We start from the raw sequence: 18,613 nt of genomic DNA, 5'->3' as shown, positions 1-18,613 counted from the left end.
CCATGGATGACAGAGAAAGAACAATGATTCCAAGCACCACCCTCCTTTTGAAGCTTCCAGTCTGTTATTCAAACTCAATCAGCATGACAGCGTGATCTCAAGCCTTGTCCTCGTCAATACTCACACCTGTGTTAACAAGAGGATCACTGACATGATGTCAGCTAGTCCTTTTGTGGCAGGGCTGAAATGCAGTGGAAATGTTTTTTGGGATTCAGTTAATTTGCATGGCAAATAGAGACTTCACAATTAATTGCAATTCCTCTGATCACTCTTCATAACATTCTGGAGTATATGCAAATTGCCATCATACAAACTGAGGCAGCAGACTTGGTGAAAATTTAAATGTGTGTCATTCTCAAAACTTTTGGCCACAACTGTAGGTAGCACACAGGAGGACATTTTTCTCTGTTAACCTGTTAGAGCTCTAGGGGCGCTATTTCATTTTTGGATAAAAAACGTTCCCGTTTTAAGCGCGATATTTTGTCACGAAAAGATGCTCGACTATGCATATTCTTGACAGTTTTGGAAAGAAAACACTCTGAAGTTTCAGAATCTGCAAAGATTTTGTCTGTAAGTGCCCCAGAACTCATTCTACAGGCGAAACCAAGATGATGCATCACCCAGGAATTAGCAGAATTTCTGAAGCTCTGTTTTCCATTCTCTCCTTATATGGCTGTGATTGCGCAACGAATGAGCCTACACTTTCTGTCGTTCGCCCAAGGTCTTAGCAGCATTGTGACGTATTTGTAGGCATATCATTGGAAGATTGACCATAAGAGACTACATTTTCCAAGTGTCCGCCTGGTGTCCTGCGTCGAATTCGGTGCGCAATTGCCAGCTGCTTCTACTTTACCATTTGATTCAGGGGAGAAAGCATGTGTCCAAGAACGATGTATCAATGAAGAGATATGTGAAAAACACCTTGATGATTGATTCTAAACAACGTTTGCCATGTTTTCAGTCGATATTATGGAGTTAATTTGGAAAAAAGTTCGCGTTTTGAGGACTGAATTTTCAGATTTTTTTTGGTAGCCAAATGTGATGTATAAAACGGAGCTATTTCTAATACACAAGGAATCTTTTTGGAAAAACGGAGCATCTGCTATCTAACTGAGAGTATCCTCATTGAAAATATCAGAAGTTCTTCAAAGGTAAATGATTTTATTTGAAGGCTTTTATGTTTTTGTTGAAATGTTGCCTGCTGGATGCTAACGCTAATGCTAACGCTAAATGCTACGCTAGCTAGCTACTTTTACACAAAGTATTGTTTTCCTATGGTTGAGAAGCATATTTTGAAAATCTGAGATGACAGTGTTGTTTACAAAAGGCTAAGCTTGAGAGATGGCATATTTATTTCATTTCATTTGCGATTTTCATGAATAGTTAACGTTGCGTTATGGTAATGAGCTTGAGTCTGTATTCACGATGCCTGCTGAGAATCTGGAAAGTGCCATTGGCTTGGGCTAGTGTAAGAGTGGGGGTCGGGCCTGTTTTCCTGCTCCTGGCCAGGTCGTATGTGTGACTTGCTGGTCTGGGTGGGGTGTCTATTGATCTGTTGCTCCTGTGTGAGGTGTTGGGGCTGCGGTTGAGGGCGATGTCCTTTACGGTCCGGGTGAAGGTGGGCACTGCTGCCTTGTATAGGTGGACCTGGTCATAAAGGCTGTTCAAGTCCAGGGTGGAGTGAGCATATTTTTTTTATTCTATCACTCCCTTGAGTGCTGTGACCACCATTTCCTGCTGTGTTCTCAGGTTGTTTGTGCCTGTGTGTATTATTATGAGGCTGGTTGACCCTAGTTGGTCCTCAGACAGCTGGTCTAGGGCGCGCTGGGTGTTTGAACACCAGAGTTTAGACACTCTGTGTTTGGGAAAATGTTTTTTTCATGTATACATTTTCCATTTGAGTACAATATGTGTCTTGTGTATGTCCTTAGTGGGTGTGGGGGGTTGTCAGAAGGGCTCTCAGGGTGGCGGGATCCCCTGAACTTGGGGTTCTTCATTTTTCTGTCCTGCTGTGCTGTCGACATGGTCAGGGTCTGCGGTGGACTGTTCTGCTGTGGTATCAAGAGTTTTTTCGGGAGCTGAGGTGGGCTGTTCTGCTGGCTTTTCTGCGGGGGTGGCCACCTCTCTAATGGGTTGTTCTCTGTCACACGACATCCCCCTCACCAGCAGTCTGATCCTCTCCTCTAGTGCTCTGTTCTCTAGTGCTCTGTTCTTCTTCTGCTCCTGCTCTTTCTCTTGTAGATGTTGTCTCACTACAGTCCAGAGTGCAGATATGTCTCTCTCCACCTCCAGCTCTCCGGGTCTAGTTAAGGGGGTGTTGTTGTGCTGGACTGTTGTCTGGGTCTGTGCTGACTGGGGTGTAATCACCTGCTGTTCTAGCTCCACCTGCCTTACCTCCAGCTGAGTGAATTTATCCCTCATTTCAACGAGGGAGTAGTATGTGTAGTATGTAGTATGTGCTGGGAAGTTGACTTTCTGCTGGGGGTTGCTCGTATGTGGGGTTATATAATGAAGAGTCTGGTCTGACCTGCTCGGGGTGGGGGTATCTTTCTCAAGGGAGAGCTTCTTCTGCTGAGCTATTTCTTTGATGAGGTGAAAGTCCAGCTGAAACTGTTTGGGGTTGCTCTGTACCAATACTGTTCCAGACTTATAGAGATTTATATTAGCTGACTCAGAGTCCTCGTTGTCTAGTATCCTGAGTTTCCACCCATCGGTAACAACCCCCTCTTAACAGTATGTTAATATAGCACTGTGTCGTGCCAGGGGATGGTCTGTGTGGAAGATAAGGTTGCTTATGTTCTCATTTTTATAAAAGTCAACAAAAAGTCTCTTGATTTTCCATAAGGAGCTTCATTTTTCACTCTTTTCGTGTCTTATTATTCTTTACATACAGAGGGTACTGCATTTTAATTACCTCTAAACAGCAGGAGGGTGCTTCTAAGGCCTTGGTTGAGGCTCTCCTGCCATTGCTGGGCTCAAGGGCTTTGACACCTTTCGTTTCACACGCCAGTGCTAATTGAAGCTGTATCTCTATGTCCGAGCAAGCCTAGCATTCAGGCCTTATCAAGTCAAATATATCATTGTGTATTGTAATGTATTTTTCTTCTGGCTTTTGAAAGTTAAAAAAAGCTTCAGAGTAAGCATTATTCGCTCAGTTCCAGGTTGGATGGTGTTTTCAGGTTTCTGTTTGTTTGACAAAGCATTTTCTGTATATCATTGGGAATAATAATCCTTGGGTGTAGGAAGCATTCCAGGTAATTCCGTCCAAAATCAGGTTGTAGGTTTGGAGTTTTGATTTGGAGTTAAGGTTATGTTCTTTAGCATCCTGTATACAGTATGTCCCTGCCAAACAAATCCAGGTTTGTTTAACTCTAAATCGATCTATTTTTTAAACATAATGAAAAAAGTGGGAGCTCACCTGCTCATGACCTGTCTCGCTCTCTACTCTCTCTACCTCCTACCTGAACTCAGACAACTGGCTGTGTGGGGAAGCTAATCTTTAAGGGTATGGTACCTGTCAATACACCATATGAGATCTCTTTCTCTGTATGTATGCCTGTGAGTGTGTGCAAGCAAGTGTAGGATTTTGTGTTTTTCAACGTGTGTGTGTGCAGAGAGAGAAGTGTGTGAGCATGCGTCTTTGAACGTGTGTGTGTTTGTGTAGTCGTAGAGGGAGTATCGTGCTGGGTTCTCGTCCTCTGGGGTGCGGGTAAATGTGGGCAATGCTGATTTTATGTGCGCCAGTGCTCATTACCACGGTGACTGTTGTGATGGTAACCATGGAACATGCTTGCTTTGTATTCCAGAACCGGTCTTAGCGTAGCAACAGTTCCCTGGCACCTACTGTACCAGCTGCATCACACACGCACACACACACACCATAGCCACGCACCTACACACATCACGCACCCATGCACACACACACACACACACACACCACAGCCACACACACATACGTACAAATGCGCACCACAGCTACGCACGCACACCCAAGCAAGGAGCTTCTGTGTGTGTGAAAGAGAGTGAGTGTTTGTGTGTCTTACCTGTCCCCAAAGCAGCTCTCCCACTCCGATGAACACACACCAGAGCCACTGGTCGATGGTCAGAGCGGTGCAGGAGAAGGGCTTCCCTCCAACCTGGACAATGACAATCTGAGACAGAGCCACAGAATGAGTACCTGTAGAATCAAGTAGCAAAACACCACACTAACGAAGATGGGTTTACGGCAGGTCTCGATTTCCCCGGTGACTTGCCCAGTGGCCGTAAGGCCCTCTAAAAATGTTTTTCTATGGGGCCAAAGTGGCCACTGTGTCCTATTCTGAAGCACTTCTAACTCACATGGCGCCCTCAGATATCTCAATTCTTATTAGCCCATGCCTGTCACCTGATCGGGTACTTCTCAAAGGCATCGCAGCTCTGAAGTAGGCTTCAAGTGAAGATGGACACATTAGGGATGCAATGGCGCACATCCTTATCGAATATTGAAGAGGTTAGAAGAACTGTCCACATGTTATTTTCGTCAGCCAACAAGATGAGTAACGAAGAGCAAAAGCACCTCCTATGTCAATCTACTGTCCCCCATAGTACAACAGTTGACCTATTCTATTGGTCAGCTTCTTCTTCTGTGCAAGAAATATTCCAAACATACAGTTGTGGGATGATAGATCCCAAATTAATACAACCACTGTACATCAAAAAAACATTTGAAAGCAATGAGGCTGATGCAACAGATCAGAACGTTTAGCTTAAAATGTTCATCAACTATTAGGCAATTTCTTCACATTATAAACACAGCAATGTGCACACAGCAGTAGGCTATAAGCGTGAATATCCCAAAATGCAATTAAAAAGAAAACACCCTTCTCAAAAGTGCACTGAAAATGCGATCGGTTTCATATGACAGAGATGAAGATATCCTTCAGAAATGTAGAAAGAGGTAAGATCTAAAGACGCTATAAAAATAAATACACTCTCTATATATATATATATATATATATGTCAGTTGTTGATCCTAAAGAAGCCTGAAGAAGGTACAGTGATGCAGAAACGATGGTGTTTTACTCAATAAATGACTGGGAGTTATATATACACTACCTTTCAAAAGTTTGAGGTCACTTAGAAATGTCCTTGTTTTCCATGAAAACATACATGAAATTAGTTGCAAAATGAATAGGAAATATAGTCAAGACGTTGACAATGTTATAAATAATGATTTTTAATTTAAATATTAATTGTGTCCTTCAAACTTTGCTTTCGTCAAAGAATCCTCCATTTACAGCAGTTACAGCCTTGCAGACCTTTGGCATTCTAGTTGTCAATTTGTTGAGGTAATCTGAAGAGATTTCACCCCATGCTTCCTGAAGCACCTCCCACATGTTGGATTGACTTGATGGGCACTTCTTACGTACCATACAGTCAAGCTGCTTCCACAACAGCTCAATAGGGTTGTGATCCGGTCTCACGAATGATCTTCTTTCAACACCTCAAACTTCGATTAGTCTGCCCATAACACTTTCTTCCAACCGTCCTCTGTCCAGTGTCTGTGCTCTTTTGCCCATCTTATTGGGCAGTCTGAAATATGGCTTTTTCTTTGCAACCCTGCCTAGAAGGCCAGCATCCCGGAGTCGCCTCTTCACTGTTGACGTTGAGACTGGTGTTTTGCGGGCACTATTTAATGTCTGTTTCTCAAACTAGACACTCTCACGTACTTGTCCTCTTGCTCAGTTGTGCACACATTGGTGCATTCTTAGTGATGTCTTGTATGTGTACCATACGGTTAAACATGGACTCAAGCCACAACAGCACCGACTGTCTTGTTAAGCTCAACGGTGCTTTGTTTCATGACTCAAATGTTGTGAAGAAGATGCACTTGGGAAGAACAAAATCTGAGATGATTACAATTAATGTTTTAGGACCAAAGACTGTGCAAGATATTTTGGATGATCTGTCCCCGACCGAAGGTGAGCCGGTGTATTTCTCAGCGATGCCTCAAACAAGGGAAATAGGAACATGTTTCCAGTGTGCGTGAGATTTCTCTGTGTCTGATGGAGCGCAGTGCAAGATACTTGACTTGTATGAGACAGTGATGAAACTGCAAATGGCAAACATCAAGATCTGATGAACTGTCTGGAAAAGCATGAACTGGACATTAGACACATCACAGCCTAAGCAGCAGATAATGCCAATGCCAACTTTAGAGGAAGTCCAAAAGTTCAAAATGAAGATGCTTCAGCAGAAACAGGACAGCTTTTTTGGATACCAGACTAAGCAGCGGATGGACAAACAATTGCCAGCACAAAGGCCCAAGCAGCAACATGACTGTGAAGTTCTATGACACTGTCATTACATACATTGAAAAGTGGTTTGACTTCTCACCAGAAAATGTAATGTTGAAACTGAAACTGACCAGCCTTTATGAGGAGCTCTCCTTCACTGACCTGGAGCAGGTGGTGGTTGCCCTCAAAATGACAGACAGTCAGTATGGACCAACTCTATGAAGAGTGTTGTGCTAGCCGGGAGGAAATACAGAAAGCCAAACAGGATACCACAACATCTACCAGTGAGAAGTGGGTGGCAGTTTACCAAAACCTAGGGAAAGCCAACTTGATCAACATGTTCAGGATTGTCTCATTTGTCCTCAGTGTGCCAGGCTCAAATGCCTTTGTAGAGAGGATTTTCTCTCTGATGACCATTAAATTGTCAGACTCAAGAAACAGATGCAGCACAGAGCTGATCAAAAATGTAATTCAAATATCTGTGAACTGTGACTTGTCGTGGAAGGACTTCTCTCTAGCTATGCAAAAGGACAAAGGACTGCTTGAATCAGTCAAGAGCAGCAAAAAATATCCAAGGAAAAAGCAGACTTGGTGAGTGACTCATGCCCCTCTTCCTTATTTTGAACTGTTTTTTGTTGTTGCTGTAAAGGTCCAAATTGTGATTTCTTTGATAATAATTGAGGTTTATTCACATAAGTTTACATAACGATACAGTTTTAGAAAAGCTATACACTAAATGGAATATAATTTGTTTTTGCCTTTCCAATTGAATAAGAATATACACTGTATATTAATTCACGCAACACCATACCCCCGTGGCACCGTGCACTGGCACGCCACCTTTTGTCCCTTATTTGGTAGTGAGGAAGTTGGCAACCCTAAGTGCTTGATGCCATCTGTCAAGCATGGTGGAGGCAATGTGATGGTCTGGGGGTGCTTTGGTGGTGGTAAAGTGGGAGATTTGTACAGGGTAAAAGGGATCTTGAAGAAGGAAGGCTATCACTCCATTTTGCAACACATTGCCATACCCTGTGGACGGAGCTTAATTGGAGCCAATTTCCTCCTACAACAGGACAATGACCCAAAGCGCAGCTCCAAACTATGAAATCACTATTTAGGGAAGAAGCAGTCAGCTGGTATTCTGTCTAAAATGGAGTGGCCAGCACAGTCACTGGATCTCAACCCTAATAAGCTGTTGTGGGAGGAGCTTGACTGTATGAAGTGCCCATCAACTCAATCCAACTTGTGGGAGGTGCTTCAGGAAGCATGGGGTGAAATTTCTTCAGATTACCTCAACAAATAGACAACTAGAATGCCAAAGGTCGCAAATGGAGGATCCTCCATTGTGGGGGTTCGATTACTGGAGGATTATTTAATTGAGGGTTATTTGACGAAAGCAAAGTTTGAAGGACACAATTATTATTTCAATTAAAAATCATTATTTATAACCTTGTCAAAGTCTTGAATATTTTTCCTATTCATTTTGCAACTCATTTTATGTATGGTTTCATGGAAAACAAAGACATTTCTAAGTGACCCCAAACTTTTGAACGGTAGTGTAAATGCTATCATCTACACTTTGACATGTAGACTAAATATGTACGTACATTAACATACACTTGTGTTTTTTATTAACATAATAGCTAGTATTTAATTGAAGGCTAAATGGCCTTGCCCATAAAATCATGAAATTCCAGGCCTGGGTTTACAGTCTCTCTCTGTGTGTGTGTGTGTGTGTGTGTGTGTGTGTGTGTGTGTGTGTGTGTGTGTGTGTGTGTGGACGTGATTAACTATTCTTGTGACATTTTGGTTAGTCCACACGAGGTCAAATTATATTTGGGTTGAGATGAGAATTATTGTTAGGGTTAGAATTATGTTAAGGGTTAGGAGTTAGGGTTCAGTTTAGGTTTAGGTTTAGGGTTAAGGTTATGTTTTTGGGTTAAGGTTAGGGTTAGGGTTAAGGTTAGGGTAAGAGTACGAGTTAGGGTTAAGTTTAGGGTAAGGGAAAATATAATTTTAAATGAGACTGAAATGTGTGTCCCCACAAGAGTAGCTGTACAAGACTGTGTGTGATGTGTGTGTTTATGTGTGTGAGTTTATGTCTGTCTGTGTGTGTGTCTACAGTATGTACTGTATGTCTGTTTGTACCTGCAGGACGAAGGTTCCCAGGACCACACTACAGAATATGGGGTTACGGTAGATGGCCTCAAAAACGTTCCTCTCTCCGTGGATCTTCCTGGCATTGATCTCGTTGAACAGCTGCATCATGACAAACACGTTGAACACGATGGTGTAGTGCTCCGAGGGCGGCGAGTGGAGGGGCGCGTTGCGCCCACTGTCGATATTAAAGATGTTCTCTCCTGGGAGAGGGGGAAGAGCAAACAGGATAACAGTTATATGTGATGTTAAATCACCTTTTGTTTAAGCAAACATCTCTTTAATTTAGCATAATAAAAAAATCCCCATCAAAATCTGTCAGTTTAAGTTAGAGATATGTTTTTTTTTGTTGTATAGGCTGTGTCTCAATCATTACGTCTGCCTTCTGCATCTGCATCTGGAAAGTGGCAGAGCTACAGTGTCGTTTGTCAGACCAGGAGACATCCCGAAAATGTGTATTTTCACGAAAATGTCTGTAGCGTCCGAACGGTTTTGGGCTACAAACAGATATGACCCCTCTATGGAAATATGAAACTAATGAACAAGGTGGTGTTCTCTGTTTTGCTCAACGGCCCTCACAAGTGTCACGTGACTCGTCTGAAGTCAGTACCGCCGATCTACCAACTTCTGTCTGTAGCATCCGAACAGTTTGGGCTACACATGAATATGACCCATCTATGGAAAGATCGTACTTTCCGTTTTACTCTACGATCCCCACAAGTGACCCATCTGAAGGTAACACGGTACTGGGACAAAATATTAATGGAAGTGAAGAAGGGGCATTTCCACATCAAAAGTGGAAATGTGCGTATAGACCACACCTATTCTGTCTACACAGTGGTCTGGGCTAGAATTCAAGAGAGAGAACCAACTTTTGCCTGCTTTATTGATTTTCAGAAGGCTTTTGTCGAGGTGACGAGACCTCCTTGCTTATAGACTAATTAGAATGGGCTCTTTATCGGGCTCCAGTTGCCAGTGTTCAGGTCAATGATGAAGTTGCGGATATATTCCTGGGCATCTTGTTGTATGCTGATGACATAGTTCTCCATTCCCGAGATAGAAGATGACCTCCAGAATATGTTGAATACTGTTCATTTACTAACTGGAGACTAATGATAAATCAAGAAAATACCTAGAATATCTATTTTAGAATTGAAGGGTGTGCAGAGAAGTGCACAGAACTTTTGTTTTGGTACAACCCCATTATTCTAAACTGGGCTCTATAAATAACTTGGTTTCACTTTGGGTAAATGAGGGTTCCACTTTTCTGGGCTACGTTATTTACTCAACAAAAAAGGAATACTCAAAATGTGCACTTACATATCATATCAATTGTAATTAAAATACAGCTGTAGAACGAAGTCAAAGATCAAACATACAACTGATGTCTCTCCTGAGTTCTGCAAAATAGGAACAGTCCAAGTTGCTTTAAATATGCTTGCAGTCAACCCCTAGTGATGTAACTGCCTACATCAACACCTTCTACTCATGAGACCAAGTCCATGCATATACAGTTATACAAACTTGCAGGAGAGAATAATAGTTCCAGTGTTTTCTAAGGGCTCAGCAGTAATTTTCCACTCCCATAGTTGCTTTATAGTGGTACGTCTGACTTGTCTCTTACCTTTCTCACTCCCCTACAGGGTTCGGTGTCTATTAATCTCTTTTAGCCTTGACGCGCTTTCTCACAGACACCCTGTTTTGACAACTTTAACTCACACATCTCTCAGACCATTTCTTATAAGAAGCAAAGACTGGAAAATAACTGGGGAACAATATTAAACCTTATAATGCATATATACAGTTGAAGTCGGAAGTTTACATACACCTTAGCCAAATACATTTAAACTCAGCTTTTCACAATTCCTGACCTTTAATCCTAGTAAAAATTCCCTGTATTAGGTCAGTTAGGATCACCACTTTATTTAAAGAATGTGAAATGTCAGAATATTAGCTGATTCATTTCAGCTTTTATTTATTTCATCACATTCCCAGAAGTTTACATACACTCAAATAGTATTTGGTAGCATTGCCTTTAAATAGTTTAACTTGGGTCAAACGTTTCGGGTAGCCTTCACACAAGCTTCCCACAATAAGTTTGGTGAATTTTGGTCCATTCCTCCTGTCAGAGTCAGGTTGGTAGGCCTCCTTGCTCGCACACGCTTTTTCAGTTCTGCCCAGAAATGTTCTATTCAAAAATATAGTCAACTGGAGGTGTACCTGTGGATGTATTCCAAGGCCTACCTTCAAACTCAGTGCCTCTTTGCTTGACATCATGGGAAAATCAAAAGAATTCAGCCAAGACCTCAGAAAAACAATTGTAGACCTCCACAAGTCTGGTTCATCCTTGGGAGCAATTTCCAAACGCCTGAAGGTACCACGTTCAACTGTACAAACAATAGTACGCAAGTATAAACACCATGGGACCACGCAGCCATCATACCGATCAGGAAGGAGACGCGTTCTGTCTCCTAGAGATGAACGTTTTTTGGTGTGAAAAGTGCAAATATATCCAATAACAACAGCAAAGGACCTTGTGAAGATGCTGGAGGAAACAGGTACAAAAGTATCTATGTCCACAGTAAAACGAGTCCTATATCGCCATAACCTGACATTGGCTAAAAGTAGAGACAGAGCTAGAAAATTGTATATCATACAGTACAGTTGAGGAACAATGGGAAAGTAATTCTGCTTTGAAAGTTGATCAACTTTTAACCTCACTTTTGAGAAAATGTTTTAGTACAGCTACTGGAGCACCCTTGTTTGTCTACACCCATTTAGCATCGTTCACACCCTCTTAAGCTTTAGCCCCACCCATCTCTTTAAGGATTCACATGTGAGGACATGTACTAAACATGGAGTGCCAGAGTGCGCTCTGGGTGTTCGTAAACCAGATTGCTAGATTTTCTGTTTGTAAATTCAGAGTGTTTCGCTCTCGGAGCGTTCACAGACACACTGGATGCTCTGGCCGAGGAGTAGGGTTGATCCAAGCGTTCTGACCTAACAACAGCAGTCAAGCACCCAAGCTAACTGGCTAACGTTGGCTAGCTTACTAGCTACTTCCAGACACAAATGAGAGAACACCTCACTCTGACCATTTTACTCACCCTAGGAGAGCTGGTTAGGCTGTTTTTATGTTATCCAGAGCGTTGGTGACTGCAACTGTGCTGCTGGCAACAATTTAATTCTGCTTTTTGCCAACATTTACTGACACCGGTCATATTCAACGGGTGTTGAGCGTTCATAGATTAGTCAGTTATTCTGCACTCTGGCACACTCAGACAAGCGTGCTCTGAAATCGGAGTAGAAAGACAGAGTGAATTTACCAGATAAGTTTATCAACAGTTGTCGCAGTGACATCAGGAACATTCTATTGAAATTGTTACTTGAATAGTGGAGTTTAGACATGTAGCTAGCTAGCAAGCTAAACAATTAACCATAATCCCATCTCATAATGTTGCTACCCTGAATCTGCAAGTAGCTAACCAACCAGGTTCATTGTTAGCTAGCTAATATTAGGCTATATCTAGCAATGCAAATTGCTCTGAGATACGAATAACATTACTACACAGATCATAAGTGTAACGTTAGCTAGCGAGCCAGACAGATAACGTTAGCTAGCTAGCTAACAGTACACTTTAACTCCAAATGAAAACGAGTTTCTGACAAAATTAAAAACATGTAATATTTGAAAATGTAGCTAGCTAGACTATCTAACCCATATACATGGATGGATGCTTCTCCCTCTATGTCACAGATGCCATGGTTGCCCTTAGTTTGAAGATGTAATCCTGAGAGAAGTGTTTTATAAAACAGCCTTCTGTGTGTTCTCTTTTCGACTCCGTTTACATATTTGCAACCAAACGGCAGAATTTTCTCCATCTCCTTTGCTATCAGAGCAACACTAAATATATTTTTCCCCACAATTTTATTTTATTTGCTAAAAACCCGTTCTCAATTATTCATTATGGTGTATTGTGTGTAGACTGCTAAGGATTTTTATTTATTTAACCAATTTTAGAATAAGGATGTCACAAAATGTGGAAAAAGTCAAGGGGTCTGAAAAACTTCCAAAGGCACTGTATTTTCCTGTATTTCCTGTATTTTCACACTGTGTTCCAGTGTGGTCTTAACCCCATGTGTTCCAGTGATGTCTAACTCCATGTGTTCCAGTGTGGTCTTAACCCTGTGTGTTCCAGTGAAGTCTAACCCCATGTGTTCCAGTGTGGTCTTAACCCTGTGTGTTCCAGTGTGGTCTTAACCCTGTGTGTTCCAGTGTGGTCGTAACCCTGTGTGTTCCAGTGTGGTCTAACTCCATGTGTTCCAGTGTGGTCTAACTCCATGCGTTCCAGTGTGGTCTTAACTCCATGTGTTCCAGTGTGGTCTTAACCCTGTGTGTTCCAGTGAGGTCTTAACCCCGTGTGTTCCAGTGTGGTCTTAACCCTGTGTGTTCCAGTGATGGCTAACCCCATGTGTTCCAGTATGGTCTTAACCCCATGTGTTCCAGTGTGGTCTAACTCCATGTGTTCCAGTGTGGTCTAACCCCATGTGTTCCAGTGTGGTCTTAACCCTGTGTGTTCCAGTGAAGTCTAACCCCATGTGTTCCAGTGTGGTCTTAACCCTGTGTTTTCCAGTGTGGTCTTAACCCTGTGTGTTCCAGTGGTCTTAACCCTGTGTGTTCCAGTGTGGTCGTAACCCTGTGTGTTCCAGTGTGGTCGTAACCCTGTGTGTTCCAGTGTGGTCTAACTCCATGTGTTCCAGTGTGGTCTTAACCCTGTGTGTTCCAGTGTGGTCCTAACCCTGTGTGTTCCAGTGTGGTCTTAACCCTGTGTGTTCCAGTGTGGTCTTAACCCTGTGTGTCCCAGTGTGGTCTTAACCCTGTGTGTTCCAGTGTGGTCTTAACCCTGTGTGTTCCAGTGTGGTCTAACCACCATGTGTTCCAGTGTGGTCTTAAACCTGTGTGTTCCAGTGTGGTCTTAACCCCATGTGTTCCAGTGTGGTCTTAACACTGTGTGTTCCAGTGTGGTCTAACCACCATGTGTTCCAGTGTGGTCTTAAACCTGTGTGTTCCAGTGTGGTCTAACCCCATTTGTTCCAGTGTGGTCTTAACCCTGTGTGTTCCAGTGTGGTCTTAACCCCATGTGTTCCAGTGTGGTCTTAACCCTGTGTGTTCCAGTGTGGTCTAACCCCATGTGTTCCAGTGTGGTCTTAACCCTGTGTGTTCCAGTGTGGTCTTAACTCCATGTGTTCCAGTGTGGTCTAACTCCATGTTTTCCAGTGTGGTCTTAACCCCATGTGTTCCAGTGTGGTCTTAACCCCATGTGTTCCAGTGTGGTCTAACTCCATGTGTTCCAATGTGGTCTAACTCCATGTGTTCCAGTGTGGTCTTAACCCCATGTGTTCCAATATGGTCTAACTCCATGTGTTCCAGTGTGGTCTTAACCCCATGTGTTCCAGTGATGTCTAACTCCATGTGTTCCAATGTGGTCTTAACCCTGTGTGTTCCAGTGAGGTCTTAACCCAGTGTGTTCCAGTGTGGTCTTAACCCTGTGTGTTCCAGTGATGTCTAACCCCATGTGTTCCAGTATGGTCTTTACCCCATATGTTCCAGTGTGGTCTAACTCCATGTGTTCCAGTGTGGTCTAACCCCATGTGTTCCAGTGTGGTCTTAACCCTGTGTGTCCCAGTGTGGTCGTAACCCGTGTGTTCCAGTGTAGTGTAACCCCATGTGTTCCAGTGCAGTCGTAACTGTTTGTTCCAGTTCGGTCTAATTCTGTTTGTTCCAGTTCGGTCTAACTCTGTTTGTTCCAGTTCGGTCTAACTCTGTTTGTTCCAGTTCGGTCTAACTCTGTTTGTTCCAGTTCGGTCTAACTCTGCTTGTTCCAGTTCGGTCTAACTCTGTTTGTTCCAGTGTGTGATGGTCTCACCAGCGAACAGGAGGGTGAAGATGATTGTGAGCTGGTAGACGGCATGACCCAGGATGTTCTTCATCATGGTGCGAGAGATTAGGGGCTTGTTGCGGCCGTACGGCTTCCTCAGCAACAGGGACTCAGTGGGGGGCTCGGTGGCTAGGGCCAGGGAAGCCAGGGTGTCCATGATCAGGTTAACCCACAACATCTGCACCGCTTTCAGAGGAGAGTCCTGGAGAGAGAAGGGGGGGTGGGGGGTAAGCGTGATGCACCCTTAAGCAACGTACTTAACCCTAATTGCTCCTGTAAATCTGGATAAGATTGTCTGCTAAATGATTCAAAAATAAAATGGATAGAAACAGGACGGTAGAGAGATAGAGAAAGATTGGAGTGGGAGAAAATGAAAGCATCCCCATGTTAACTTTGGTGCGTGTGTTACCTGTGTGATGCAGGCGCCAGTGAAGGCCACGATGACGGCCACCACGTTGACAGTGAGCTGGAACTGGAGGAACTTGGAGATGCTGTCATAGACATTGCGGCCCCACATGACAGCCTTGACGATGCTAGTGAAGTTATCGTCAGTCAGAATGATATCTGACGCTTCCTTAGCCACGTCCGTACCGGCGATACCCTATCAGGAGATAGAGATGGAGGGGTTAAATCTATGGGGATTACAATGAGGCTAATGACGATGGTTGTATCTGTGATGGTTCCAATCATTTTCATACGGTTTTACATACTCCACTGAACCTACACTGTTTTCAGCCCAAACTGACTAAACTTCATCCCAACTGACACTTTCCATCTCCATCATTTACATTTTTGTTGGTGTTTAACTTTTGTTTAACTTTTTATGCACATGGAGATTCGTTGAAAATTGTTATACAAGAACTTTTTAAAAATGTATATTCTCTTTATTTAAAATGAATTGCATTTATGTAGCACTTTTCATTAGAACTCAATTGCTACCCATCATTTTGAGCCAGATGTGACCTCAGTTTCATTCAGTTAGGGACAAGAACCAGCTACATCATTGACAGCTGTTGAGTGGTTAGCGGTTCAGCACAAAATGGCTGCCGTGCATCAGCCAGGTGGATGATGGTGAGAAACCTAGCCACGGTGTTAAGTGTCAAAGTTTGAGTCCTGTTGAAAAGAACGCGTGTGCCTACAAGCAACCTATCAGCATTTCATTATAGGTTGGCTCTGCATTCGACCCCTTTGACACCTGCCCTTTTCTCTTCACAATCATGTGAATCAATTCACTTTGGAGAAGGATAGGAGAGAAAGGCTAGCTATTAAAAAGTATTTTATTTCTCCGCAATCCTTCGTTTAGACAGGAGATTTAGGGCAAATAACGCCCGGGGCTATATCATTATCCTTTCCATTTTCAATTACTGTGCATAACATTTTCTTCCTCTTTCCCTCTCTCCATCTGTCTCCCTCTCTCTTTCTCCGTCTGTCTCCCTCTCTCTTTCTCCGTCTGTCTCCCTCTCTCTTTCTCCGTCTGTCTCCCTCTCTCTTTCTCCGTCTGTCTCCCTCTCTCTTTCTCCATCAGTCTCCCTCTCTCTTTCTCCGTCTGTCTCCCTCTCTCTTTCTCCGTCTGTCTCCCTCTCTCTTTCTCCGTCTGTCTCCCTCTCTCTTTCTCCGTCTGTCTCCCTCTCTCTTTCTCCGTCTGTCTCCCTCTCTCTTTCTCTGTCTGTCTCCCTCTCTCTTTCTCTGTCTGTCTCCCTCTCTCTTTCTCCGTCTGTCTCCCTCTCTCTTTCTCCGTCTGTCTCCCTCTCTCTTTCTCCGTCTGTCTCCCTCTCTCTTTCTCCGTCTGTCTCCCTCTCTCTTTCTCCGTCTGTCTCCCTCTCTCTTTCTCCGTCTGTCTCCCTCTCTCTTTCTCCGTCTGTCTCCCTCTCTCTTTCTCCGTCAGTCTCCCTCTCCCCGTCTGTCTCCCTCTCTCTTTCTCCATCTGTCTCTATCTCTCCCTGTCTCCCTGTCTCCCTGTCTGTCTGTCTGTCTGTCTGTCTGTCTGTCTGTCTGTCTGTCTCTGGGTCTCTCTCTCTCTCTCAATTCAATTCAATTCAAGGGCTTTATTGGCATGGGAAACATGTGTTAACATTGCCAAAGCAAGTGAGGTAGATAATTTTTATGTTTATTTCACTTTTGTATATTAACAGTAAACATTACACATACAGAAGTTTCAAAACAATAAAGACATTACAAATGTCATATTATATATATACAGTGTTTTAACAATGTACAAATGGTTAAAGTACACAAGATAAAATAAATAAACATAAATATGGGTTGTATTTACAATGGTGTTTGTTCTTCACTGGTTGCCCTTTTCTTGTGGCAACAGGTCACAGATCTTGCTGCTGTGATGGCACACTGTGGAATTTCACCCAGTAGATATGGGAGTTTATCAAAATTGGATTTGTTTTCAAATTATTTGTGGATCTGTGTAATCTGAGGGAAATATGTCTCTCTAATATGGTCATACCTTGGGCAGGAGGTTAGTTCGCTCAGTCTCGCTCAGTTTCCACCTCATTTTGTGGGCAGTGAGCACATAGCCTGTCTTCTCTTGAGAGCCATGTCTGCCTACGGCGGCCTTTCTCAATAGCAAGGCTATGCTAACTGAGTCTGTACAGTCAAAGCTTTCCTTAATTTTGGGTCAGTCACAGTGGTCAGGTACTCTGTCTGTCTGTCTGTCTGTCTGTCTGTCTGTCTCTCTCTCCGTCTGTCTGTCTCTCTCTCCGTCTGTCTGTCTGTCTGTCTGTCTCTCTCCGTCTGTCTGTCTCTCTCTCCGTCTGTCTCTCTCTCTCTCTCCGTCTGTCTGTCTGTCTGTCTCTCTCTGTCTCTCTCTCTCCATCTGTCTCTCTCTCTCCGTCTGTCTCTCCGTCTGTCTCTCTCTCTCCGTCTGTCTCATTCTCTCTCCGTCTCTCCCTTACTTCAATTCAATTCAAATCAAGGGATCTCTCTCTCCGTGTCTCTCTCTCTCTCTGTCTGTCTCTCTCTCCGTCTGTCTGTCTGTCTCTCTCTCACCGTCTGTCTGTCTGTCTGTCTCTCTCTCCGTCTGTCTGTCTGTGTCTGTCTCTCTCTCCGTCTGTCTGTCTGTCTCTCTCTCTCCGTCTGTCTGTCTCTCTCTCTCTCTCCGTCTCTCTCTCTCTCTCTCCTTCTGTCTCTCTCTCTCTCCGTCTGTCTCTCTCTCTCTCCGTCTGTCTCTCTCTCTCTCCGTCTGTCTCTCTCTCTCTCCGTCTGTCTCTCTCTCTCTCCATCTGTCTGTCTCTCTCTCTCTCCGTCTGTCTGTCTCACTCTCTCTCCGTCTGTCTCTCTCCGTCTGTCTGTCTCTCTCCGTCTGTCTGTCTCTCTCCGTCTGTCTGTCTGTCTGTCTCTCTCTCTCTCTCTCTCCGTCTGTCTGTCTGTCTCTCTCTCTCTCTCTCTCTGGGTCTGTCTCTCTCTCTGGGTCTCTCTCTCTCTCTGGGTCTCTCGCTCTCTCTGGGTCGCTCTCTCTCTCTGGGTCTCTCTCTCTCTCTGGGTCTCTCTCTCTCTCTGGGTCTCTCTCTCTCTCTGGGTCTCTCTCTCTCTCTGGGTCTCTCTCTCTCTCTGGGTCTCTCTCTCTCTCTCTCTGGGTCTGTCTCTCTCTCTGGGTCTGTCTCTCTGGGTCTCTCTCTCTCTGGGTCTGTTTCTCTGGGTCTCTCTCTCTCTGGGTCTGTCTCTCTCTCTCTCTCTCTCTGGGTCTGTCTCTCTCTCTCTCTCTGGGTCTGTCTCTCTGGGTCTCTCTGGGTCTGTCTCTCTCTCTGGGTCTGTCTCTCTCTCTCTCTCTCCATCTGTCTCTCTCTCTCTCTCCGTCTGTCTCTCTCTCTCTGTCTGTCTGTCTGGTCTGTCTCTCTCTCTCTCCATCTGTCTCTCTCTCTCTCCGTCTGGGTCTGTCTATCTCTCTGGGTCTGTCTCTCTCTCTGGGTCTGTCTCTCTCTCTGGGTCTGTCTCTCTCTCTGGGTCTGTCTCTCTCTCTGGGTCTGTCTCTCTGGGTCTCTCTCTCTCTCTGGGTCTCTCTCTCTCTCTGGGTCTGTCTCTCTCTCTCTCTGGGTCTGTCTCTCTCTCTCTCTGGGTCTGTCTCTCTCTCTCTCTCTGGGTCTCTCTCTCTGGGTCTCTCTCTCTCTCTGGGTCGGTCTCTCTCTCTGTCTCTCTCTCTCTCTCTCTCTCTCTGGGTCTGTCTCTCTCTCTCTCTCTCTCTCTGGGTCTGTCTCTCTCTCTCTCTCTCTCTCTCTGGGTCTGTCTCTCTCT

At 44.0% G+C, this 18,613-nt stretch overlaps 1 protein-coding gene across 4 annotated transcripts in view; it reads right to left on the bottom strand.

Annotated features, from left to right (window-relative positions):
• Positions 1-18,613, bottom strand: part of LOC139413715 (plasma membrane calcium-transporting ATPase 1-like) — a 186,584-nt gene that overhangs the window by 61,896 nt on the left and 106,075 nt on the right. For all 4 annotated transcript variants that reach the window (XM_071161407.1, XM_071161405.1, XM_071161406.1 and 1 more), the window contains 4 exons: positions 14,781-14,972; positions 14,360-14,573; positions 8,424-8,635; positions 4,044-4,151 (listed from right to left, as the gene is read on the bottom strand). In XM_071161407.1, the coding sequence (XP_071017508.1) occupies positions 4,044-4,151; positions 8,424-8,635; positions 14,360-14,573; positions 14,781-14,972 (726 nt within the window). The remainder of the gene's footprint in view (positions 1-4,043; positions 4,152-8,423; positions 8,636-14,359; positions 14,574-14,780; positions 14,973-18,613) is intronic.

The sequence above is a fragment of the Oncorhynchus clarkii genome, chromosome 7, assembly GCF_045791955.1.
Source record: "Oncorhynchus clarkii lewisi isolate Uvic-CL-2024 chromosome 7, UVic_Ocla_1.0, whole genome shotgun sequence".
Taxonomy (NCBI): Eukaryota; Metazoa; Chordata; class Actinopteri; order Salmoniformes; family Salmonidae; genus Oncorhynchus; species Oncorhynchus clarkii.
This window is presented reverse-complemented; position numbering and strand designations above follow the sequence as displayed.